The sequence below is a fragment of the Camelus ferus genome, chromosome 5 (assembly GCF_009834535.1).
Source record: "Camelus ferus isolate YT-003-E chromosome 5, BCGSAC_Cfer_1.0, whole genome shotgun sequence".
NCBI lineage: Eukaryota > Metazoa > Chordata > Mammalia > Artiodactyla > Camelidae > Camelus > Camelus ferus.
This window is the reverse complement of record NC_045700.1, coordinates 27,822,728-27,849,876: the sequence shown is the minus strand read 5'-3', so window position 1 is coordinate 27,849,876 and position 27,149 is coordinate 27,822,728. Positions and strand designations below refer to the sequence as shown.

General features: G+C 34.9%; 1 protein-coding gene across 5 annotated transcripts in view; it reads right to left on the bottom strand.

Moving 5' to 3' along the window:
* Window positions 1-27,149, bottom strand: part of MBD5 (methyl-CpG binding domain protein 5) — a 121,517-nt gene that overhangs the window by 43,952 nt on the left and 50,416 nt on the right. For 3 of the 5 annotated variants that reach the window (XM_032479410.1, XM_032479409.1, XM_014561712.2), the window contains 5 exons: window positions 22,855-23,028; window positions 13,605-14,277; window positions 10,344-10,446; window positions 9,094-9,274; window positions 2,617-4,752 (listed from right to left, as the gene is read on the bottom strand). In XM_032479410.1, the coding sequence (XP_032335301.1) occupies window positions 2,617-4,752; window positions 9,094-9,274; window positions 10,344-10,446; window positions 13,605-13,717 (2,533 nt within the window). In that variant the 5' untranslated portion in view covers window positions 13,718-14,277; window positions 22,855-23,028. Of the gene's footprint in view, window positions 1-2,616; window positions 4,753-9,093; window positions 9,275-10,343; window positions 10,447-13,604; window positions 14,278-22,454; window positions 22,531-22,854; window positions 23,029-27,149 lie in introns of all 5 variants that reach the window. The other 2 variants (XM_032479411.1, XM_006187599.3) reach the window with 2 other exon arrangements.

The following is a 27,149-nucleotide window of genomic DNA, read 5'->3' as shown; positions in this document are numbered from 1 at the left end:
GGATATTTTTAAAGACTTGAAAGTGGAAACAGTATTTTTGACAACTAAATGTTTCAGATGAAGAACTTACGCAGCTGGGAAGAAAATGGATTTTAGAATCAGATGAACCTGAGTTTAAGTCCTAATTCAGTTATGTATGATCTTGGACAGTTATTTAAGTTCTCTGAGGCTCAATTTATTCATTTGTAAAATGAAGACAAGAATACTTTATACTTTGGAAAACTGCATAAATTAGAAATAATACATGTGAATCACTTAGCATATTAGAGGTAATAAAATGTGTTTTTCTTCTAATGTCTTACTGGTCTGCTAGGAACACCTAGCAAAACTTAAGGGGATAGCTGTGACTGTCATTAGCTGTCTCACTCTGAATGCCCAGCTTTGGCATTTATTTGATGGATGAATAAATGTCAGTGTAAATGACTACTTAGCCTAAGCAATTATAATGACAGTATATTCAGTTGACACAGTTGACTGTGTATCTACAAGAAACATATCAGAGATCTCGTCAATATTCAGCTCATCAAAAGTTACACTAATTAGTAAATCTACCCATTTTTATAACCAGCTGTGTATCAGATCTATGTACATTAATTAGTATTAATTTTATTAGGTTTAATGCTTAAAAAATTCTTACTGACCTAGATTTTTATCAAGCATATGCTTCCTGTTAGCTCACACATGATTGGTTATATCCATATCATTACTAGACATTTATTCCTGTCCCTTTTAGCTATTTTTATGCTAAATTTTCTTATATTAATAAATTTTCAACATGTGTGTTTTGACACTCCCAGCACTGGCAATCCAGATCTGATGTTTTACAGAGATGCATGGCATAAGAAAATACATGTCCAAGACTATGTAAAATAATTCTAAACTTGACAATCAGAAGAAACAAGAATATAAATAAATGTTGGTCTTTTCCATTATAGATAAATTAAAATACATCATTAATAAAAATATGTACACTTTGCAATATGAACTCAGACCTGAAACAAAGTAAGTTGAGGTAAGGGATATCAAAATTTAAAGATATAATACAATGAGACTAACAATGTCTCACCTAAATGATTGAAGGTATACTTAATAAATATAGCGTATTTTTAAATAGCTACTGATTTTATGTAACTTTAACCTGCTAAACGCATAAGATTAAATTTTCATTTGTTTAGAATTATCCAAAAAGGAATGAGTCATTGAAAAGCTGGAAGCCCCTTTGGAATAAATATCCAGTTAAACACATAAAAAATAGTTTCATGAGATTCCTTAGGTTAAGAATATCAAGAAGGCACTAATCATTTCAATTATCTTCTTTACCTTATATTCTTTTTAACACAAGAGGTCAATGAACAGTTCTTCATTAAATACTGACATCAAAACATAACACATAACACAGGTTGTGGAAAATGGCAGGTATAAGCAGTGACGCCAGGAAGGAAAACACTTGATTTTGCTACAAGCAACAAAGACATGTAGGTCATAATGCTGTTCCAGCACAGTGGGAGAATACAGTTGACATATATCTACACAATAGCTTATTATTATTAAAAGCCTCAGCAGTTTTCTCATTTCCAGTAGCAATCGGGTTTTAAAGGCCCACTGTTTTCATATCTGAACAATATTGCCTCTACAATCATCTTTTATTTCCTCCCTGTCATTTCCCACCAATCTCTCAAATCATTAATGTTGGTCTGGCATATTCATTCCAATATTTTCATGATCAAATTTTTTGATGGCTCAATGAATTTATCTCTTCAGTGCTTCTTTACAGTTTTTTATAGCAATTTCTGAGGATGCTACTGAACAAAATACAGTTCTTTCTAATGTGTCTACTTTTAAATAAACTTGTCTCCATTAATAGCAGGTGAAGAGATACAATAATGTCAATGGTAAAAATAATGGTTTAGTTCTACAAGAAAACTGTAAAATAATTTCAAGATCAAAAATTCTGGAAATCAGGTTTTCAAGCCTTTTTTTATTAGAAAACTTAAATTATTACCTTTTTAAAAAAGGGAGTAGCCAATATCCATTTTTGAATTTTTTTCAAACAAATAGTAATAAAGAATAGCAAACTAGGATAAGAAAACACATTAGAAGACAGCTTTCTACTTCATACAACTTCTAGTTACCTTTTCCTATCCATTCACCTATTTCTGGTCAGCAGCAAGAACAAAAAATCCATTTATTTTTGCCTTTTTTGGGTTTTCCAAGATGAGCTTCATTTACCTGAATACAAACAAAATCTAAGGGAAACGGCTTTTATATTGGCATAGACCACGCACATGTCTCATGAACCAGGAAATCCTGCCTTCTATGGCTTCTTTTGTAGTTTAGAGTCCAATGGTTATATAACCAACTGAAAGTCAAACAAAATCAAAATGACACAGATTGACAACAAATAACGGAAACACATGGAATCCTCTTGGCTGTTATTTTTTTCTAATAGACAAGTCCCTAGCACTCTGTAAATAAAATTATAAATACTAAAGAAATGATGAGAATTTCACAATGGGGAAAGGATCATTTCTTATCATAATAAATATTTTGGTACAAATTTTAAAAAACGTATAAAAGTTTAGTACCTTTGGGTACTTTTTTCTAATAAAACCATACCTGCTTCAGAACTTGTTTGATTATAGCTGCTAACAATGCTGTTTGGTATCACTGGAGTGGAGGACGTTGAAATTCTTGACTGAGGTGGATTGGGATGTAATGAATTTCCTAAAGCCATGCCCGACTGACTGAGCATCCCACAGTTCCCGCTAGCCTGAATCTGATTTATTAAACCTGCAAGATGGTGGTTTGGGACTGGACTGTTACTGTGAACAAAGTTAGTGTTTGCATTGTGGCAGTGCACGGCTTCCCCTCTTAAAGGTATGTTCTGTGTCAGTGAATTCTGAAGAACACTGGAGTTCATATTGGGATCGGTAAAATGCAGCTGGTTAGCAGAGCAAGGCAATGCAGTATTTGAGCCCCCACAACCCGGGGTACTATTGCTACTCAAGTGAGAGCTTTGACAACTCATAGACTGTAGTAACTGAGACATTGAACTGATGGGAAACGACCCCTGACCCTGCTTCCTTAGCAAGTCGGGTCCAGGTTTAGGAACTGCAGAACTATCCATTTGAGACTGTCTGAGCAAACTCAACACTGTGGTAGGTGGCTGTTTTCTTTTCCGCAACGAGTCTTTCTGCTGAGACATCAGCTTATCTCTTAGTGCTGCTCGACCACTTTGCCCTTCACCTGTTGGGAGAAGCATGTTGGCAGTAGGAGGGAACATGGTGTTTAAAGTGCTATGTCCTTCAGTGTTGCCACTGCCAGCAACAGCTCCAGAATTGCTACTGCTGCTACTGTTGTTACCAGCAAGTTTGTTTTGATTTGCTAGCTGTGCTTTGGCTGCTGCTGAGAGTAAACTACTTGCTGGAAAGGAGGCAGCATTGTGCTGGTTCAAGATCTGATTTAAAGGCATTCCCAGCAAACCAGGCTGACTCTTTACAGAACCACTTCCGGCAGATGCAGTAGGAAAAGCTGCACTGCTTGGGGTATTTAGTACATTACTCATTCCAGCAATTAATGGGTTAGGGATATCCTTGTACTGATGATGTCCATCGGACTTGGTAGAAGGGCTTGATGGCATTGATGGCCTTGGGGACCCTATTGTTGACCTTGGTGACCTGGGTGGAACCTTAATACCACTACAAGTGGCCTGGGGTCCTAGAGGTGGCATCATGAAATTTCCGTGATCTGATGATGTGGAAGATGAGCGTGATCTTTGGGGCGATGCTTCAATCCTTCCAATTCCAGTCCCCATCATGTGCACTGGGGATGTCACTGGAGAAGGGGACAGGGAGGTTGAAGCTGAATGCTGAATTCTTTGTACATGACTCCCATGATTCATGTGACCAGGTTTTACGGTTGGCAAAGGGAGATTACTTGGCAAAGGAACAACAGCAGGAGGCATGCTTACATTCATCACAGGTACCTGAGAGTGGACATTTGAATGGAAACTAGTTGGATTAATGATAACAGGGTTCTGATTCACCGGTTTACTAGGTATAGGGTCAAGAATGCCGAGTGGATCTTTCTCAGATGTTAATGGCTTTTTCTGAAGAGCACAAGAAGGTGGAGGAGGGGGAGGTGGGCCTTGGGGTGGTTTGTGGTGGAACATTGCTCGTGGTATTTCCATATTAGTTGAAAAATTACACATTGGTTTTTTCATTACTGGACTCTTTGTAGTCAAGGTTGGGGAAAGAGGTATGTTAGTCCTTCCAGCCATTGCACAGGATGACTGTACAGGAGAACCATGTAGCATTACTGAAGGTGGAGAAAGAGGAGTCCTATTCAGGTGAATAGGACTAGAACTGGGAGCTCCATGAAACCCAGGATTACTTCTTGTGAAAACATCAGGGCTTCCAAGTGGGTCAGTTCTTGGAGAGATTGAGCCATCTCCATATATCTGGGAACCTGACGATGCTGGACTGGGCAGGCCTCCATGGCTGCCACGGAATGGAGATTTCTGTCCGTGTTCACTGCTGCCCAATCTCTGCCGGGGGTAGACAGGGTGGAGTTCTTGTTGCTGGCTTCCAGGCAGTTCTTGTACATACAGCCTTCCCATGGCATTTGACGATCCAATCATTAACTTGAAAGGATTCTTACATTCAGGCATTACAGAATTTGTAATTCCTTCATGAGACTTATTTCTTACAGATCTTGGAGTTGCTGCCCGTGAAGGTACTACTGGAGTTGCATCTGATGTGAAAGAGAAACAAAAATTTTGTTAGTAGTCTCAATTCTTTCGCGTTGGGATGGGGTGAGGGAAGGAAAAGAGGAAATGAGGAAGGGAGGGCATCCGGAAAAAGAAATCGGTGAATAGAAACTTTGCAATTAATAGAAAGTTCTGTACTCTACATTAAATTTTGATTGAACAATGCACATTATTCTCCCTTAGCTGACCGAAGGTTCTCAGTAACTGCTCATTACTCCTGTTTATCTCGTAACTGTTGAGAAAGGATGGGGTTCTGAATCCATACATACTGGCATTAGCCACTCTAGTAATACATATAACGTGCAAAATCAAGATCGACAGCCCAGATGGAAATGCTGATGTTACTATCTTTTGGATTTGAAATTTTTAAGAACACAGTTAACAATAGAAAATTACAAACTGTGTGGCGAAATATTTTTGTGGGTGATTTAAATGAATTGTCATTTTCCCCAGAAAAAATGTTAATCGTATAAATATCTCAAGCCTTACTAAAATCTCCTCAGGACAGCCACAGAAACTCTTCCTTATCCCAACACTTTTACTGTGAGAGTGAAGAAGTCTTAATTTTTGTGAATTAAGTGAATGGGATTCTGAATCTTTTATAATGGGCGTGATAACAACAGTAAACACTGATACTGCAATCACACTAACTTCATATCAAGTTTGTAATACTGAAACGCTGCAATTTCTTTGCCCTTTATCAGTCATTGTTGTAAAAACAGCCTTAGTCAACCAACTTTGGTAGAAGATTGTAATTCTTTTATTAGGATAGAATTCTTAAGCAAAATTTAGTCAGAGTATGAACATCTTCAGTACTGGGTTCCAACTGAGTATTCTCTTTTTTCACAGTGCATTGCTCCCTCGCTGGCTTTTTGGAATCCCTTCAGTTCTTTTGGAGATCAGACAGAATATAGTCAACAAAAGCAAGCTGGTTCATCATACAGAATTTTCATTCTATCATGTCAGAATTCTAGGTTTAAGTATTTTTTAGCCCCTAACAATGTTTAACTATTTTATAAAGTTGTGACTTCTAAAACAGGGATGGCACATGAAATTAGTTTCACATGCAAATTCCCATCAACTGGTTAGTGGTGGCTGCTCAGAGAGCTGTGTTGAAGGATGCTGAGCTGTAGCTGGGCTCTGTGAGAAAACACCAATGAGTCTACAACAGGCACAGGAGATGAGGGTGGTCTGTTCATACCATATACTGGCCATCTCAATTCTGAGACTTACAACATATCAGCAAGTATATATGGATTCATTTGCACCCCGAGGTATATTTACTTAAATGGATAACAGCACATTTAAAATAAATACACTTCTCCTACCAGCTGGGTAGTATACAGGTCAAATCATAACATAACAATTTCTAAGACAGTGGTTCTTAACCTGGGGTAAACAGAAGTCTTGATATGGTATATTCAAGAAGAGAATGTGGCAAACATATATTTTTCTTGGGAAATGTGGGCTTTCTGTTTCTAGCATTGTAGAGATTCTTTGATAGAGTGATTTCTGAATATAATATATGAAAAGTTGAGAACCAATCAAATAAGAGAATTGCAGCAGATGAAATCAATTGAATTTATTTTCCTGATAAGGAAAGATTTTTAAAGTTTGTAATCAAAGAAATAATATATGAAAAATATTTGGGGCAATGTGCCTGGCATATAGTAAGAACACAGTTGTCTGTGTTAACATCACTAGCATTATTAGAGGACTGATTGCATCCTCTTTAGTAATAAAACCACCAAGCTGTATTTTTTTGTTTATCTATATAATTATCTACAGTTCAATAACTAAAAATATAGACATTGGCATTTTTATATTCAACAGAATTTGGAAAGTAGCTGTGGTTTAGAAAGGATTTCTTTCATACTTGAGAAAAATACTTACCATCTTTAAAATAACAGGAATACTAAACAAATAAACAAAAGTCATGCTATTTTGTTATGTTGCAGTTAGGAACTCAAGTATCACAAGAGTTGGCAAATGTAAATGCCAGGCACCTGTTTAGTGCTTTCCTGTATATTCAGAAGGAACTTTCCAAAGAATAAACAGAAACTAATTATATGTTTATGGATGTAAAATAGAAAACTACTACATGTGTCTTCTGAACTTTTAATGATTTAAATCCCAACCTAATACTTTAAAGTTACAAAATTGAAATCAATACTATGTTTAAAGCTGGAAAAAAGAGTAGAAATTAATCTAATAAATCATAACATTTTAAAAGGAAATGGAGATATACCTCTTATACCTGTACTAGTTAAATATTTACATTTAATTTCAATAATGAAACTTGCATGTATAGGTATGACAAAGGGCCTAGATCAAGATTATGCTTGAGTCATTAAAAAGGCAACAAGATAGAGGTGAAACAGTTTGGTAAGATGTGAGAATGGCAGCAGATGTGAGTATGTGCAAACACATGTGCAAGGTAAGATGCAAAAATGAAAACATACTTACACCAAGGTTGCAGGATAATGGTACATTTTAAGTCATTTATTACTATTAAATGTCTTCAAATTATTGCAATATCTTATAACTTAAAAAAAAGTAGCTCATTAAAAGAAAAAGAAAAATTTGCTAAAATATTTTTCTTTCTTACATACCTTAGTGGAGTAATTTTTTCTGATCATTCCTGTTAAAGTTTAAAGGTTAGAGGGTTATGGGAGAGGAGCTCTCTGCTAGTAACTGCCAGATTTGTCTTTCCCGGCTCTCTTCATGGGAATTCTAAGTGTGAATCTTTAATGACCTATACAGTGTCACGACTTCTCTTTGTGTCTAAAGCTGTCAGTGATTTAGCCTCAATTTAACTACGCAGGCTTAATTTTCCACTCAAGCCAGATTAGTTTCCACATCATTCCTTAATTATGCCATACTCCTTTCGGACAAGAATTTTCTTATTTCCCTTATATATCTGAATCCTACCATTTTCCAGAGCTGGTTCAAATTTGCGTTCTACCGTGAAGTCTTCTCTGATCACTTCAGGTTATAGTCCTCACCCCTGTTTTTCAGAACTGTGCAGAACAATGTTATCCTTCATAAACAAATGCTTTGGTGTTCAGGCATAATTTATCCAGAACCATTATTTAAGTGTTAACTGTGATATTTTGGAGAGTTCATATTCTAGCCCTTAAGAAAAGAAGTTCCTCAAAGTGAAATTCCACAAATTACATATTAATCATAAAGGGAAAATGTACCTCAACAATGTACATAACTTTAACAAACAATCAAACTTAATGTCATCACTATAGGATAAACTGACATTATGTGCTTCTTAATGAGGACATAACATCACCTAAGCAGCAATCCTACCAAACTGTGTTTAACCTGAATATAAATGAGGAAGTAATTAGGCAAACCCAAATTGAGGAGCATCTGTAAAACTGGTGTAGACTCTTCAAAAAATACCAATGTCATGAAAGATTTAAAAAGACTGGGGAACTGATGTAGATTAAACAAACATTAACAACTACTTGCAGTTGCACAGTCTTTGCAACCTGGATTTTAAAAAAACATCGAATTAAAAAAAACTGTAAGAAATTATTAAGACAACTGGAGAAATGTGAATATAGACTGCATAACAGTAACACTATGATATCAGTTTTAAATTTCTTGAATGTGATAATTAGACTGTGGTTTATGTAGAAGAACATCCATGTGTACTGAAATATTCAGGGATGAATTGTCACAATATATGCAACTCCTGCAACAAAATGTTAATTGATAAATCTAGGTGAAGAGTACATGGGTACTCAATGAGCTGTTCATGAAATTTTTCTGCAGCTTTGAAATTTTTCAAAAATGAAAGCATGTATGCATATATGTGTGTTAGATGGAGGTATAAAAAGTTCCTGGCAGGGTGACTTCTGTTAGTAGATGTTCAATAAGTAACTGTGAAATGACTGAAAGAATGACACTGCTAGTTCCGGACAGCATTGCTAGTTGCATTTGCAGACGTGATACCACACATTCCAATGCAGCCCTAGTAAAAATAAAAAGACTACATTTGTTTCCTAAAAACCAGTGGCACTTTCTCTTTTGTTAGCTCAGCTCTATGTACCTCCATAGCATATGTTATGTGCCGGTCAGTGTTTATTCTGCTCACTTAACTAATGATCTGGATAGGAAATTTTGGGAGACAACTTCATGGGAATTTTCCAAAGTAATTTTGTTTGCTCTTTGTAGTAATATGATAAAATCCACATAATTTTAAATGCATTGTGCATGTCAGAAAAGCTTGGCAAAGTGATTTCTAGTGACTCCTTCTCCAGGAGAAGAGTGGGAGAGGAAAACTCCTAAACCCTTTGCATATTACATACTTGTTCCTCCTCCGGGACTGGTGAGCACCAGAGAAGGATGTGGGGCTTCCATGCTTTTATGAAGTGTGGCCACTGCAATGATTTTTCTTTTATGTATGCATAGCTTTGTGACATCTTCATCTGCTTTAACATCTTCTGCAGTTCTCTGTTTCACAGCAGCTCCAGGATCAAAATTAAACACCTGGAAAAAGCACAGTCTTTGTTTAAAATATGTCTGTAAAAATATAAAGTAAAAAGATCTCCTTGTTAAAAAAAAGTTTTGCATAGATTAACCCATAAATCTGAATAAAACTTTCTCAAATTTTTAAATTTAAGAAAAGCAACTTTATATAAAACGTAATAATTACTTCCGCTGAACTTATGGTTTTTAGTGGCTGGGTAAATAATGAAAATTATCCTGATTCTAAGATAGCAAAGAGAAGCATATGGAAAGGTATAACATATCTGATAATGTTCCCAATTTTAGATACTTCCTGATGTTACAACAATACAAAAACAGATGAAGTATAGTTTAAAAAAACCCTAAAATCTGACATCGCTGCATACTAACTTTTTCTTTGGCTTTATTTTATTGCTATATTAATATCACCTTATCACTGATTTAAAAAATATACTACTCTATTTAAAAATACTTATTGTGTATATACTTACAAGCTGTTTCAAATGGTTTTTTTTTGAATGGGGTGACACACAAATAAAAAGATTAAGTTGTCTATTAATCTTTAGTTCATAAAATTAGCACTATTAACAGATATTCAGAGAATAATAATCTATTTCTATAGTAAATATTTTATCATCTAAAATGATTTTACTTTGTGCCTTGTGAAGGAGTAAAACAGTTTCATTTTTGGCTAGGAGGTTCAGCTTTGTGATTTTAGAAATATTTGTGGCAGATTTATCAACACCAGTGCTAAAAATAACACTGTAGACTGAGCAGTAGGGAAAGAAAATATTGCACTGTTAAATAGTGAGCATGGGTATAGCTCTAATTAAAAGATGCAAAAGAGGTTTTGATGAAATATTTAATATGAATATAGGTCTGTCACCTTTGAAAATGACTCTTGGACTTGAACTATTTTCCACAGTCTTTAAGCATTCCAAAATGCATACAAAAGATAACTAATTAAAGACTTAAAAACGTATATATAATTGGAGAAGTAATATAAACATGAAATGCCAAATGAGAAAAGCAAATATATGAAACACCTAAAAATAGGAAATTGCTGATACATCTATTGCAAAATGATTACCTTGGGAAGAATAAGAGGACATTCCAAGCCACACTTGCATGTTCCGTCAGTAAGCAGGTATGTTTTAACCTGCTCCAAGCAAGATAACAAAGACCCACTGGGACTGTAAAAATAGTTTAAAAAAACATCAGGAAATAATTCTGACTGCACATATTACATGAAAAAGGCATAATTTATAGTCTTACTGTCCTTTGCAGGATAATATTTTCCTACTAAGGAAAAGCATTTTCTTTGTCAATATTATGTTAGCTACTAAATTATAGCCTTTAACACTATCGCTCTTTCTTTTGAACCAAAATATTTCTCAGAAAAATACAGATCTTCATAGAAAAGTAAATATAAGTATTTTGAAAACCAAGAGTGGACTAAGGATGGGAAAAATGCTATTATTCTTAAGAAAGAGCAGGCAAGAAAGGAACAAGAAAACTACATGGAAGTAATCACTATCATTTTAAACTAGAAGATCTACTTCTAAAGCTGTTTGAGGGAAAACTGAAATTTAGGAACATGCTGGAGGTCAAACCAGGAAGTCACTAAGTTTACAAAAGTTTGAGCCAACAAGTTCTGCCCTTTAATTTTGGAGTCTGGAACCAAGTTGTCCGTGTGTGAAAACTGGCTTCTCTTTTTTTTCCCCCTTCATCTATGAAGATAGATCAGTGTGGCTCAACTCAACTTCTACTGAAGAGCCAAGCTGCACTGATAAGGAGAGAGCCACGCAGAGCTGACAAAGAATGGGGAACTCTTGAGGAAACAGGGATTTAGATGGCAGCAAGGTGCCTTGCAGGTCTTTGGTTACTCACTGCTTACTGGGTAGTGCTCTCAATGTTACTAGTCGTCAGGTCACAGAAGTCAGCATGATAATGTGAATACTGATCAAATTCAAGTCTACAGATTAAGTACTAATTCAGATGACAGGATAAGTCTTTAATGTTTTATTTACAATGAGGGTTAGTTTAAAACAAGCAATTTGCACTTTAGGACTTTTATTAATGTGTTGATTTTACAACTTGTATGCATATTATATTTTGAAAATTATTATATACTTTTCATTCAAGAATATCTTTTATTTACGACTATTTATCAGAACCTTCACTTAAGCTTTCTGATAAAATTTATCCAGAAATAATACTCCCCATTTTATAAGCAAAGCATTACACTACTGGTGGAAGACTATTCTGCTTCTACAAAAACACAGGGAGTAGTTTTGTATCTATGAATAAACCAGCTTTAAAATGCAATTCATATTTAATTTATGGACAATCATATAAGTGAATTTTGCATGTAGAAAATCAGAATTAAAACCCTCAACTTTGTTAACTCACCCATTCATTTGTTTAGGCTAACAATATTTTTCAGATGATACACAAAGAATAGTAATTCCCATACTACAGACTAGAGTTCCATCCCATCAATATGGGCAGCAAGATGTTTTTGGAGGTCTGATAATTTTGATGAAATAAAACCACAGTCATCATGCAAAGACTTGGTAAATTTTGTGAAAAGAAACTGTCTAACGTGTTATAGTTAAAGAAACTGTATGACTGAATCCTAGAGGAATTTAATTGTAAAATTAAACTTGAAGACAAGAATTCCTGAATTCTATTACAGTGCTCTACTCTAGACTCTTTAAAAACACTTCCTCTCAATCAGTCAGTTGGGTTCTTTCCTTCAGTTGTTGCTCTTTAATTAACTTTTGGGAGTAATAATTAACACAAAAATAGTTACAAGTCTTATGGCATAGATAAAGCTTAGAAGATTGGAAGCAGGTGGGAAATTCAATGTGCAGCCTCAATGCCACCCTGAGGCAGGAGCAGCTGGAGACTAACCTAAAAATTGTAAGCAAACTGCACATTGCAAAGGGAGCTGTAGAAGGAGGGCTAGCTTCATATATGTTCAAGTAATTTAACCAGTCATATGAAAACAAATTAAACCCATGCTAACTGAATTTATCTGAAGGTGTTTCACCTTATCTAGCAAGGTTAGTTTCCAAACTAATCTTTAGTGTACAGACTGGATTGGGAGAGCTCAAACTAACTCACAGTAACAGTGACGTCTACTCAGACTTGGAAAATCATGAACAAGATAACTGACAGAGTCCCAGACTTTATTTGCTTTAACTTAACTCTCTCAGCAAGCTGAAAAAATTATTTATCTTCCACAGAGGTGAAGATGAAGTAAAACAAAACAAATAAAAAACCCCGAAAATGAAATTATCAAGATTTTGGAGTTATTTGCTCTAAGTTGAATATATATGTTGCTGCTTACAAACTAGAACAACCATAAATATGAACATTAACACTGATATCTTGCTATATTATACTGATAACAAAGTATTTCTGGCAGTTTGTTAACAAATTAAATTAAATTCCTCATTCGTATAAATACATCTTTGCATAAATGAGAATTCTGTTGAAGCTGAGAGACAAATAACCACACTGAAAGTAATAGCATTAATGTTATGATGCACTGAGATATCTCTTAAAAAATTCTATTTGTAATAGTTGTTGCAAAGATTTATGGTATCCTAATCATATACTCATTGATAAACTACAAAGTAAGGAACTTAGGTGCCAATTACTTAATCATAAGACTAAAACTTCTTGCCAACAGTTCAGTTATTTCATTCAACTTGTTCTACACAATAAATGCCGTCAAAACTTTAAAAAGCAGGTATTTACATGTTATTTGCATGCTTTTTACTTGTGAGATGACTCCATCATGACTTTTTCTTTTTTACTATTATAAGCAGGAAATAGAGTTAAAAACTACAGAAAAAACAGGGGAATTATTTTTAGTTAATATCAGGCATTAAGAAACTAATACTTGAGATTGCCTGTATATAAAAACACTCAACCTAACATCAGAATAGTCAGCTGAAGCACTATGAAGGACACTATAATGCTGTCAAGAGACACTGGGTCTATTTTCAGTATTTCACATTCTTCTGTGAATACAGTAATGATGCTTATGTTTCTTTCAGAAATCTTCATATTTTTCTTTATCCTTGTTACAGAGATAAGCAGAATGAAATTTTATATGAAAACAAACAAGGCACAAAAATTCTCTCGTTACCTAAGGCAATTTACATTGCAAAATAATATAGAATAAAAACACTCGAGTATTTCCAGCACAAAGATCATTTATTCAAACTGATTTGAGGTGCTGTCAGTCTCAGTATTTTTCAACCTCAGAGGAAAAGATTATCCTCCTTCGTTTTGAGATCGCAAACTTGGAGGTAATGAGGTAATAATAAGGGCTCACCTGACATAAAGCACTCCGTTTTGATCCACACGACGCTGCCAACCCACAGGAACTTGTATAGCTGGAAGACCTCCATCCTTGTCCCCTCCGTCACACTCCTTGCCTCCATTCATTTTCTGTGTCTGCTTGGGACTCCCCAAAGATATCAGCAATAAGATGATATCCTTATTTTACAGGGCATCATGGCTTTCAAAAATGGCCAACGCAGCACAGTTTTCCCCAGACTGTACAAAATGCATTGGGAAGCTTCGGCTCAGTTTGGAACCAAGTCCTTGAAATCTGCCATTGTAGAGAAAATCAGTTTCCCATTATCATCTACATTAAATAACCAATATTTAACTTCTAAGGATGGTCTACATGGGTAAAAACGAGTGCTTCTGACTAAGGAAAATCATATTCACCAATGCTGGCACCTGTCTGAAGTGGGGGAGGGGAGGAGTGTATGTTTTTAGTTCAACATTTTGTCTTGAACCTTGATGCTGGACTAAAATGACCTCTATTGTTTAGAAACCGGTCTCATTTCTACAGTGTGAGTCAGTTAATATTTCCAGGTACTACCCGCCTTTATAGGCCACATTCTTTAAACTTTCTCTTCATCTTCCAATCTGAATCCAAGATGCTGCACGTTGGTTCATCTGATGTTTTCATGTCTTCAAAATTCCAACAATGTAGCCTGAAACATATGTAAATATGTAAACACTATATTTAATGACTGGAAAATTGAGAAGCTGTACACTTTTAAAAATAAACTGGTAAGTGTACCAAACCACTTTGATGTCCTCTGCTGTCAAAATCACATGTTGAATTCAACTCGTTCTCTTCTTCCAACCTGATCCACTTACTCCAGTTAAACCAATTTGCTTGCTCTTCACCATTGCAACTTTCTCATTACCCATAATAATGGCATTACACATATACACACACACAACCTCCTTCTAACTCACAATAAAAACACAGAAACATTATCTATCACCTCTTATGACCTGAAAACTAGAAAGCTGTGTGTTAATCCAATCACTTTTGAACACTTTAACTCTATATAGCCCTATGACTGACTTTTCTAATCACCATATTGAGCTAAAGAAGAAAGGATTTCCTTTTTTTTTTTTTAAGAAAAAATTAAAAGGAAATAAACTTACAGTACATTACCAAGTACGAGGAGGTTTTCCCCCCGTTGTTCTTGGATATGAGTGGGAACTGCTTTGCAGTTAAGATTGACAAATTCCCTTCTACTATGGGGTATGTTCTTAATTCCTTTATTAAGTCACAAGTTGCTGTCTGGGGAAGACATACTGGCTTGAAACAGCAGCAATCAGTGCTAATGTGGAATGCTTATAAGAGGTCATCTTAATAGAACTGTTAAATAAAAAAAGATGGCAAATAAAAATTTAAAAAGATTTAGTACTTAATCCTGGTGGAGAATGTAATAACACAATTGCTAGCATTATTTGTTGTGGCAAACAAGCCTTTTTATAATCAATTTAATATACACTGTATGATTGCACTGTGGGACTCATGAAATTACACTGAAAGATGAATGAAAGAAACTGTTCCAGTGTTATAGGAGTGAGACTTGTGGTTTGTGATAAAAATATACAGTGACAACATCACTCACAGATTAAATGCTGAATCTCAAACAACTTAACTGGAAGTGAAGAAGATATGCTCTGGAAAACTATGTTCAATGTCTTAAGATTCATATAGAAGTATTTAAACTGTTTTAAAAATTTAAATAAAAATTAATATTTTGTTTTAAATATGCATGTATTACTCAATCAACAGATTAAATAGTATAAATAGACACAAAACTACTCAATCTGCATTCCTAAAAGCCTACATATTTAAGTTAAACCTCAAACCTTTTTTTAGGTCTCTTCATTGGGAAAGCAAGAAAATGCTTTGTAGTAAAAGGCATCATGTATTCAGGCATATGCCTAATTTGCAGCCTTGCCTGTGAGACAGATTAAAGGTGTAATGAAGCATATACTAATTTAGCTGAAAGTCAGGAACCATGGAGATAGGTGTGAGAAACACTGGTAGGCACTAGGAAAAGGAGTAAAAATGTACTGGGAGGAACGTGGGGTAAAAGTAAAGTGCCGAGCAGTACATTCTCAACAGTGACTCAAGCTACTAATCTGCATTGCTGGGATCCACTCCACAGGACCTGGGACAAGCATCATTGTTGTTAATAACATGGGGAATGTGTCAGAAATGCAAATCCACAAGCCTGACTCCAGGCTTTCTGAATTAGAATCCCTGAGGGGACAATCTTCTCAAACAAGCCCTGTAGATGAGGCTAATGCATACTCAACTTCCAGACCCACTGGTTTAGACTAACGCCATTGCTTCCCTTCCCCAGGACATGGCCAGGTTTACATTTCCACACCATGGGGGCAGCCAGCCCTTTACTTCCTTTTGTTCGTGGGAGGGTCATCCTTTTTTTGGCTGAAACTTCAGCATTCTAGAGGTAGCTCAACTGTAAGGGCCTTAGGAACCCCCTACAGAGCAGGGGTCCAGTATCTACATAGTAATCTGTTTATCTGTAAGTGGCATTGATTTTCTCAACATTCATTTTGTAAATTTGGAAAATTCAGAGACATTTGAAGATGCAAATTAAAACTGAACTGTAATCTCACTGTAGAATAATAACCACTGCAAACATGGATAACTTTCTTTCATTGCTTTTAGAACGTTTTAAAAGCACACACTAAAAAAAGTTCACTATAACAATCTGTGAATCACCACTCCAAATTCAGAATGTAAACATTTTGTCATTTTTGCTTATTTTAAAGAATAAAACACTTAGAAGATATTACAGATGAAGTTCAATACTACCTCTTCCCTCCATCCCACTTCTCTTTTTAGTCCTATTCCCCCCTCTTCTAGCCAAGAGGCAATCAACATTCTTATTCTGCTCTGTATCCTTCCAGGCTATGTTTTTATATGTTTATTCCCTATGTATATATGTAAACAATATTTGGTGTCGTTACATGTATTTTAAAAATTTTACATAAATGCTATTATATATTATCATTCTGAAACTTGCGTTTAAAAGTTAACATTGTTTTGAGAGCTATCTCTGTTGAGATATATAGATCTACCTCTGCTGCAGATCCAATTTGTTAATTTTTAGCATCTGAATAGTATTCTATCATATGACTTTACAGTTATTCATCCATTGGTAGATGAGTCACAGTAACATCAGGTTACAGGGTCTACACATTCAAGCTTTTCAGGCACTGTCAAACTGCTCTCTAAAGTACTTACACTGATTCTAATTTTTTAAAATGTATAAATGTGCCTTTTTTCCTTTAAATATTGAATCATTACCACTTTGTACTTTATTTACAACTTGAGCATTTTTCTATGGCATTAAATATTTTTGCAAAATACGACTTTTAATTGCTTAGATTTTTCTTGGATAGGTGTTTATAATTTATTTACTTACTTCCCTTTTGTAGACATAGATTTTCTCCTAAATTTTCACAATTACAAATAAATCTAAGGTAAATATCTCTGTACATAAATCTATGGCCATTTTGATAATTCACTTAGAAGTATTTACTAAAATAGAATTGTATAACTTTAGGGCCCTTGATAAATTTCTTAAAGTACCAAAGAGTAGTTTTAGGAAAACACTTCAGGCCATGTTTCTCAGACTTCTGAAACCTAAGCATGCCCTCTTTTGCTAAATATCAAGATCAATTCTATTTGCCCCCAAGATTCTGATAACTATCTTCTACCAATCATTTAAGATTTAGTCAAGTTTTATTTTTATAGTTTTATTATTAAAACAACAGTTTCTCCTCTTTTCCAAATTGAATATAAAAAAATACATATTCACAACTTTTTCACTTCACCTTCCCTAAAGATAGCATTATCACCCACCATGTTTATATGGCTTGGTTAAGCCCAACAAACACAGGTTAAAACAGAAAAGATATTATGATATGAAAGGCACCACCATCTCACTAATACTCAGGATCAGGGATAGATCTTATACTTTGGACAAAACTTAAACTTATTTCACAAACATTTCTGGCAGCAATAATAAAATTCAAAAAGTGGGATGTCCGTGTGTATGTGTTCAGAGGAGAGTATCTTCCACAATTCTACTAACATTTTCATTTTCCTACTGCCTTTCAATATGCAAATTAGTCTATGAGAGTTGGGTTTTGATGAAGTAACTTGATTTACTTCTTTGTATTGGCTTCATTCAGAATTCAAATTAAATGTTACCTCCTCAAAGAGGCTACATTGTAAACACTAGGTATTCTCTCACACTCTGTTAATTCACCGATAACTCTTATTATCCGATTTTTTTTCTTATCATTTATTTGCTTGCTTATTGCCTATCTCTCCCCATAGTAATGTAAACTGCTCAAAGCAGGAAACTTGTTTCTCTAGGTTCCTCCCATAGTCCCACTTCCTGGTATAGTGCTCGGCCCAAAGTACATGCTTAAATAGTTTATGAAGGCTATGTATATTTTAATTAGCTAACATAGTTTTATGTTCGAATTTTTACCATGTAGGCTTGTAAAGTTTTAGCAACATTTGCGTCTAAAACGAAAGACAGTTTTTAAGAGAACTCAGTAGAAGCCAGTAAGTATGCACGTTGACATAAAATACAAAGAATTATTTTGTTTTGCTCTAGATTTGTCCCAAATCATCTCCCAATCTCTGAGAAATAATTTCTGGGTAGAAAACATATGATAGGGCTTCTAGGAAAATTAACATGCTAACTTTATACTTTATTTGTACAGTGCATAGAGTTTTATTTAAATGATTTATATACACACTTTAACTGGATTAATACACAAACTACTAAAATCAATGATGTAACAATATAAAAATTAAACATATTTCAACATATTAATTGCTAATTAATGCAACAGACCTTTATTCTGTCTGCTTTACCAACATTCTTATCAACATAATAAATTCACTGTTATGCAGTGCTAAATGTATATTTTAAAAGTTATACCCAAGACACCACGAAGACTAAATATCAGAGAATATGACATCATGAAAGTAAGTAGCTAATCTTCTGAATAACATCAAATGTTATATATTCTTCTGAATGATATCACACAAACTAGATTAATGGTAAACATAACTAATTGATTTTTAAGTCATGTGATATTATGAGTAAATTCTATTAAAATTTTTATAATGACATCATGCATTACTCTTGTGCTCAGTGGTGTTACTGTATAAACAGTTGGACAAAATGAATACTGAATGAACTATTGATTTATCATGGAGAGATGATGTAAATTAGGTGAAACACCAATATTTAGTATGTGATATAAGCCTAAATTATCATTTATACTTTTTATACAGTGATTATAAACTTCACTCATGAACTATTCGAAGTTAAGAAGTAGACTCCACTCTGACATTTGCAAGAAAGAATGCCTCATGTTCTCCAATTGAGAAAAAAGGCTCACATATAACCTATCTCTATACTTCAATTCCAAAACAATATGTACATGCAACAACAGATATGACTGGATTAACAAATAACATGAGCATTAGCATTGTGAAGAGTAATGTCTGAGTGGCTACAATATTATTATCATTTGGATGGGTAATAAATGGATATACTCATCATCTTTCCATCATTATTAGTTAAATTATGCTTGTTAGAGTAACCCTAAATGACATTTCCCCTTTTCAATTATCTTTCACCGTCATATCGATTATTTTAACAGCTCCTTCCCAGCACTTAGCCAGCCCTTCCATCCAACTTTCTCATCTGTTTTTCTTTTCACCTGTTTATTCAAGCTATGCATTTTCACTTATGATAGAGCATACTTACCTTTTGGTTATATCTTCTTTCATAAAAAAAAAAACAAACAAGCTTCCAATAGATTAGTCTCATCTTAACTCTGGTAATTATTTTCATTTGGTTCTTATCTTCACTGTGCAGCCACCTCTCCCAAAACATACCTCTCAGATACATCTTTTGGAAGAGACCTAATGCCTCTGCCAAGCTTTGGTTACTCACCCCAAAGTACGATTTACATTACCATAAGCACATCTTTTCTGCCCCGATCACCGAAACTCTCTACTTTCAAATCTCCTTGCCCTTTTAGTGCAGAAGAAATAAACATTCAAAAACTGCATGATGATCACATTCACGTAGAAAGGTTACATTTTTTCACAAACTGTGAAAGTAGAGGGATAGGTTCCTGAGAGTAAGGCCAGTCCTCAGAGTCAAGGTAACAAGCATCTTAACCTATGGCCACCTATGGTGAGGAGGATTATTTATACAGGCCACTTCATGCTACCAACGTTCAGCAACTTACACATCTAGTCACACACAAGCCTTTAGAGGACTAAATGCTGAATGTCGTAGACTGAGATTGGCCACAAATACCTCGCAGTTCCTTCCATTAAGAGGTGGGATTTATTTCTTGAGACTTTGAATCTAGGCTGGCCTTGTGACTTGCTTTTGAACAGTAGAATGTGATGGATGTGCTACTGTTCAAGGACTGAGCCTAAACCTCAAGAAACCTTGTATCTTCCACTCTTGCTACTTGGAATGCCATTGTCACAGGAAGAACCTGAGCTAGCCCTTTGAGGATGAGAGACCATGAGAAGAGAGAGAAGTCCAGCTGAAGCCCCAGATATGTATATGAACCCAGCCAACACCAGGCAGAACAGGGATAAGCTGTCCCAGTTGAGCCCAGCCTAGACTTCCAACCCACAGAATCATGAGTATTATTTCAAATAGCCAAACACTATACTGGAAATGATCTGAAAGTCAAAATATAGGGTTTTATTTAAATTAATTACAATATTGAGAAGCTATGGAATTCTACCTTTTAATAGTTTGTAACCTTGGGCAAGTTAAAAAAAATGTCTTTCCTTATAAAATTGAGACTATGACCTTATAGAATTGCTCTGTACTAGGGGATACAATAAGTTAAACATCTTAAACTAGTGCCTAGCACATAATAAATAATTAAGTTATTATTTATACATAGCTATTAAAATCATGTTGCAGAAAACCTAATTGCACTAGGAAAGGTCCATGACATTGTCAGGTGAAAAAACACACAACGAAGTTGCATGTATAGTTATAAATCTTTATTTATAAAAGTGCTACTGTATATGTAGCTATAGGAATAGAACAGTCCTATCTTTTCAGTGATTGTCTCTGAACAGGAAGACAAGGAACTAGCAGGAACATGAGTGATTTTTATTTTTTAATTGCTTTTCTGTATTTTCAAAATTTTTTATAATGAAAATGTGTTGGCTCTGTAATCAGGAAAAATATTATTTCCAAAAAACTTAACGTCATAAACAGCTAATTAATGTTTCCTCAATCCCTAAAAGCATTAGGGAAGATTTTTAGTGGAAACAGTCACACACTTTGTGCCCAGTATTATGCTATTATTTTTCTTTCTGTTTTAGCCAAGTAGAGAAAAAGATAGGGAAAGTCAGGAAGAATGCCACATTAATCTGAATGAATTAAATACTAAAATGAAAAATTAAGGTTATCCCTTTCATTGGTTCTAAAATGCCTCAAGTTGTCACTCTTACTTTCCTGCTCGGAATGCCATCTCCAATTCCCACGCTCACGTTCTTCACTAAACCAACTTCTGTTTATCTCAATTAAAATGTCACTTCTTCAGAGAAGACTTCCCTGGTTTCTCCAATCATTATCTGGCTTTTCAAGTCTAAACTAGGTTCCCTTTATAGTTCTCCCTTTTAATCTTCAGGAATTCACATATATTACTGCACATAACTGAGCATTTTCTTTGCCCTTGCCATTCTACAAGACTACAAAGAAAAAGTGATTGAGACAGTTAACTTCAAGTTAAACCTTCCCTTTGTGCCTTTAAAAATACAGAAGAAAAGTGAGGATTTGTATGCTTGTAGAAAATGCGTACTATACATTTTACTTTCTTAAAAGCCCAAAAGTGAACAATCGCCACCTCCCAAATACATATTCTTAAAAAAAAATTCAGAGAACTTTTTTTAAGTATAATAATAGTCATACCAGAACATCTATGAACTAACTGATAAACTCACTATAACTCTGAGGGAAAAGGTATCATTTATTTCTGTATATTAGGCATCAACAGAGTTGGCTATTTTTGCTTTTCTGTAGTGTAGCAACGTTTCTTATGAGGAATATTTATAAAAAATACTTGCTAACATTTACATAATCCTTTTAAGACTGCACTAAGGGTTATTTTCACATTTTATCTATGCATTACTGGTATTTTGGCTACTCAAGGTATAGCTCAATAGGTCACATCATTCTTGAAAAATAATGTACATCTATTTATCTATCTATCTATCTATCATATTTAACCAAAACTGTACTAAGAATGAAACAACTGTGACGTATCCTTTTAGGGGTTGTACAACATACTGAAATAACTAATGTTTATGTACTATTACTTAATAGATGTTTAGCATTCTTCAATTCACCTGGCAATGGATGCCAAGTTCCTACCTGGAGTGATCAATTCTGTCTAGAAGTAGTGGTGCCCCTTCCAGTAACACTGGCAACCAAGATACTCAAAGTGAAAAATAGGACAATTCCTCAGCCATTGAAGGAACAAATATATTGTCTCTAAATATGTATAAATACCTAGGAAAACTCAAGTCTAATCAACATCTCCAGCAAACATAATTAAATGTAAAAGATAACCATAATCTAACTAATTATCTGATAAGGTCTCTCAAGATGCAGAAGGAAGAAGGTAGTCTCTGTGAGGATTCTAGACAGGGGAGCCCCAAACATACAATCTCTACTAAGTTCAATTAAATAAATGACCTTTTACTGTGTTTAGCTCACACATCAGGAATGAGATGAGTAAGTAGTAATACCTGAGGATGTTTAGTAGTGTCATATGAAAAGTGTCTCAAGGAAACTCCATTTTGTCTTTGACTGCTCACTGGACTGCTGAGGAAGGCAGAGAAAATGTAGCAATCAAAGAAAACTTACGTACAAAATATTCAGGTTGGAGAGGAAGGGAATTTCAATACCACAAAGCCAGGCATAGAATAGCTTAGAGAACATGCTGAAGAAAAGAAAAACCTGTAGAAAAGAAAGTCTCCAATTTAAAAAATACATAAGCAAAATGTAAAACCAAGTTACAAACAGGGCCAAATCGCACCTGCAGATGTATTTGGCTCGTGTACAATTTGAAAATGATAATACAAGTGAATTCACTGACAATATTTAAATCAAAAGATTTCACATGAAAATGTGAATTTCCTGCTTTACCTGAGAAACTGGACAGTGTGGTAACACTAGGTCAACATTCCTGCCTTGTGCCAATTATCTGGAACGGAGCAGGGGCTGCTCCTTCAGAAAGGACTTGGCTCTCCAGTTCACTGCAGTGGCTTCCTGCTTCATTCCCACCAGTCTGGCCTCTGTAGGCACTTGGGTTTCCAACCTCTGGAACAGAAAGGACCTTGAGATAAGGCTTGAAGTGACTGTAGTCCTTGACAAGAGGTACAACTTAGTTTTTTTAATGACCACTTAACCTACACTTTATAGTTCCTTCACAAAGGTAGAGGATGAGCTCTCAGTGGATCCTCACGCATTGTTAATACATGAAGGAATGCCAGGAAGCCAGTTGAAACCACAAGCACACACAGTTAACTTTCTTAATGAAACTGATTTGACTCTGAGACTCTGGTGGTTGTTGAGTTAAAGGAGGTAGAGGGTACAGAGAATTCTCATCCAACTTCAATCCTCTTTCTCTCCTTTCTTAGCACCATTGTTAATAATACCACATTAACACTATCTCAGGAACTTATCTTGGGATCAAAGAATTATGAAACCAAATTGTACATTACCATTATTGAGTTACAGAATGACATTCTCCCCCCGACTTTCAAAATTGCTTTCTTTTAGCAAATAAGAAAAGAATTTAGAAAGACTTTCAAAAGTATACTTGAGGCCTTACGTACCTCTTACTTAATTTTCTTCTAGCTATCAGGGAGACAATGACAAGGTTCTTTCTCAACTTAGGTAAAATAATCTTTGGTGCAGTCTAACTTATTTTGTGCTGTTTCCACAGTCATTGAACAACCTTCTGGTTATTTCATGGATTTCAGAGGAGCTTGAATATCATTAAGTTGGTGACTTGGATATCAGATATAAGTATTTCAGTCAATGAAAACAAACAAACAGGTGGCCTGGTTTATAAACTAATTTCTTGGAAATACAGATGGTCTGTGTCAGAACTTAGAGGTCCACCACCCTTGAGAGAAATGGCAAAATCAATTTTTTAAACTGGAAGTGTAGAGATCACATCTTAGACTGTAAGTACTCCACAAGGTGCTTCTTTCCCTCTGAGATCTTTTATATCTGGCCTACTTTTTCTTTTGTCTTTTTTCAGCACTGTATTTAATGTTTTAAGTGTTTACTGGGGATCAACTTCATGTGAAGCACTTCATGAGAAGATACTAGGAACCCATTCATAAAGTGAACACAGTCTCCCATCTTAAGGAGCTTACTGCCTGAGTGGTGGAGGGTAGGGAGTTGGGCAGTCAGGTAAACGGGTAAGAACACTGAGTGACACCAGCTATGACAGGGGTCAGTATGGAGTGCTACATAAGCACAAAGAAAGAGCTAGTCTAGTTTTCAGGGATCAGAGAAAGGGGGAGGCAGGATACATCTAAGGATGCATAGAGGTTATGTAGGCAAAGAAAGATTAGTAGGAAGCCCCAAACTTCACCTAATCCATGCAAATGATCTTAGTTCCAAAAGATTAATATTGAAGATCTTATATTTGTCTGGTAATAATAATTCCAATATTGTACTCATTTTTAGCCGGTAAGAAGCATAAAGATCGCATTTTGTTAGACCTTTTAACCTTGAGATGTGATAAGTGGTGAGGCATTAATGAATATTTTCCACAGGAAGATCTGGATGCCTCCCCAATGCCTTAAATAGAAAATGATGACCTGACATCTAGATAAGCAAATACTGTTTTGTAGAAGAAATAATGTGAGAGAACGATGATTCACTTCAATAAGAAAGTAATATTAGATGTGACTGCAATGGAAGCAGAAGCTAAAAGAAGCAAGATATGGATAAGGGAGCCTTAGCTTATAGACAAAGTAGTTCAAAACTGCTTGGAAGTATATCCTTTAATAAAAGAAGTCCATAAGCAATGAAAATAAGATGACTATTGTGCTAAAGTTATTTTAGCCAAATGTACAAATACTGGCTGACATCCTACCACCTTCTGGGATCTTATACATACACATATTAGCTCATTTAATCTGTGTCACAACCCTATTGGTAAGTACTACTATTCTTTTTTTTCCAGAGTTGAGGAAACCGAGGCAAGAGAAAATAAATAATTTTACCTTCTCTTTTCCTCTCTGATGATTCGTTTTCCCCTTTCCTTATTTTTTCCTCCTTAGTATTGATCACTATCTAATATACTATGTATTTTACTGTTTACTCTGTTATCGTGTACCTTCTATGATAAGAACATAAGCTCTGTGAGCATATTAGTCATTGTAACAGACAAAAATCCTCGCTGCTTTCTGCCCTGGGTTCAATGGCTCCTTGAAGGCAGGCCTTGTATCACAACTTCTTTATTTCTCATAGCGCAAAGTACAGAATCTTACATATGCTGAAGCCAAAATACTTGTTGAGTGAATGACGAGCGTAATTAGTCAGTAAGGATATGCAGAGCCGTTGCTGTGCTTAGCACTGCATGTGTCACCGTAAGGTAGGGAAGCACAAAGTACCATCAGTTTTCTCAGAGAACTTAGGACCAGAAATATAATCATAAATAGAAAAGCTCTTGATGATATGTTAAAATGACTCAATAATACACAAGGTGGTATTAAGAAAAAAAAAAAAAAACAAAAACAAAAACTGTAGGTGCGTATTCAACCAAAATTGAATAAAGATTAAATAGAATCTACTTTTCTTATTTTATTTTCAGCTCAATTTCTGGATTCAGGGACTATCTCCAGTGCCTGGAAGAGTATCTAGCACACAGAAAATTACTTGTTGAATAAATGACTGTCTGCATACAAACTATGACATTAAATGCTAAATGGCATGGGATAAACTAAATATACCACAGGAACTCAGAGATGGGGTAACAAATAAGAGAAAGAACAGTTAACTAACAGGAAGTTTGGTATCCACAATTTTCTCGCTGTATAACTTTGAGTAAGACATGTAACCTGAGCTTTAATTTTTTTCAATTTAAGATTAATGGATTGTACTAGATCAGTAGTTTTCAAACTACTTTAGTTGTAGATCTTTCTTGTCTAATAAAGTCTAAATGGAAACTTCATTATAGAAAACAAAAAAGAGATTTCTTGGTAATAATTCATTTTATAGGACCAAATTATAATATTACTTATCAAGATCCATCAATAAGAATAATGGACTATTTTGATTAATACAAACTGTGAAATCAACGCATATGGGTGACAGTTGCAATTCTAAATCATCTTCATCAACAAATTTATTTCTATACTTTGTTTTGACTTTATAATATTGAGACAAATCTGATTACCACAGAAAGCTATTGCAAATGGCAACTTTTTTTTTAAAATAGCAAATTTGGCTTTGGCAATGCAAGATCTCGGCAATCAAAACGGTCTAGAAGCTTGAAGGAAAGTAAAGAAAACCTTGTTTCCAAAACTGAATGACTATATCTAATCACTACTCATGTTTCTGGTCATGAACACAAAACATGGGCAAGAACTACCCTAAACTAAAATTAAGCAGGAAGACTTTCTTTAATACCACATTATCACATTAATTTGCCATTGCAAAACTGCAAAGGAGTGATAAGGATATGCGGCATGAAGACGCACCTACGTCACGTCGTGTTTATTTAACAGAGTACACGTTTGCTGCAGCTGTTCTCCTGCTTGCATAATCTGATCTGGATATATAACAGTGGACTCAAGTTTTTTTTTAAAAAAGCCCAGCTGAAAACTTAAAAATAAAAATGCATACTCATAAGAGGTTCAAACATCTACATGAAAATTGGTATCAAGGCTTTAGTCAGTAGTTCATAAAAATAAAAACTAGCAGCACAGTTTATTTTTGTTTCACGATGTGTTCATGTGTTACAAACTGGTATAACACATTTGAGTGGGCATGTTATTTTTATTACAGTGTTAAAATACTTAATATAATTTTATAATTTAAATTTGTGTCCAACATTTGGAAAACTGAAGAATCTCCTCTGAGCTGGATGTTCTTCTGGTCCTTCCAATACTGCCATTTGTACATAAGCTAGAAAAGCAAGAAAGACTTTATAAAGATGACTTCAATGTTTTCAGTTCAATTTTATGTATGTTTACTAAGGTAAGATACCCAAGGGACAGGGAAGAGCCTGATCAAATTGAAGTGGAGGACTTGTGTGAGGGAGTATCATAAATATCACTTTAAAAAACATGTCAGTCTTCCTATAGGATGAACCTCTATGCAGATAAGCTAAAAACAGCCTTGGTATGATAGACCCATGACATTTCTAATATAAGCACTGTTGGTCTACAAGTATCTTAACTTACAAATGCAATTTC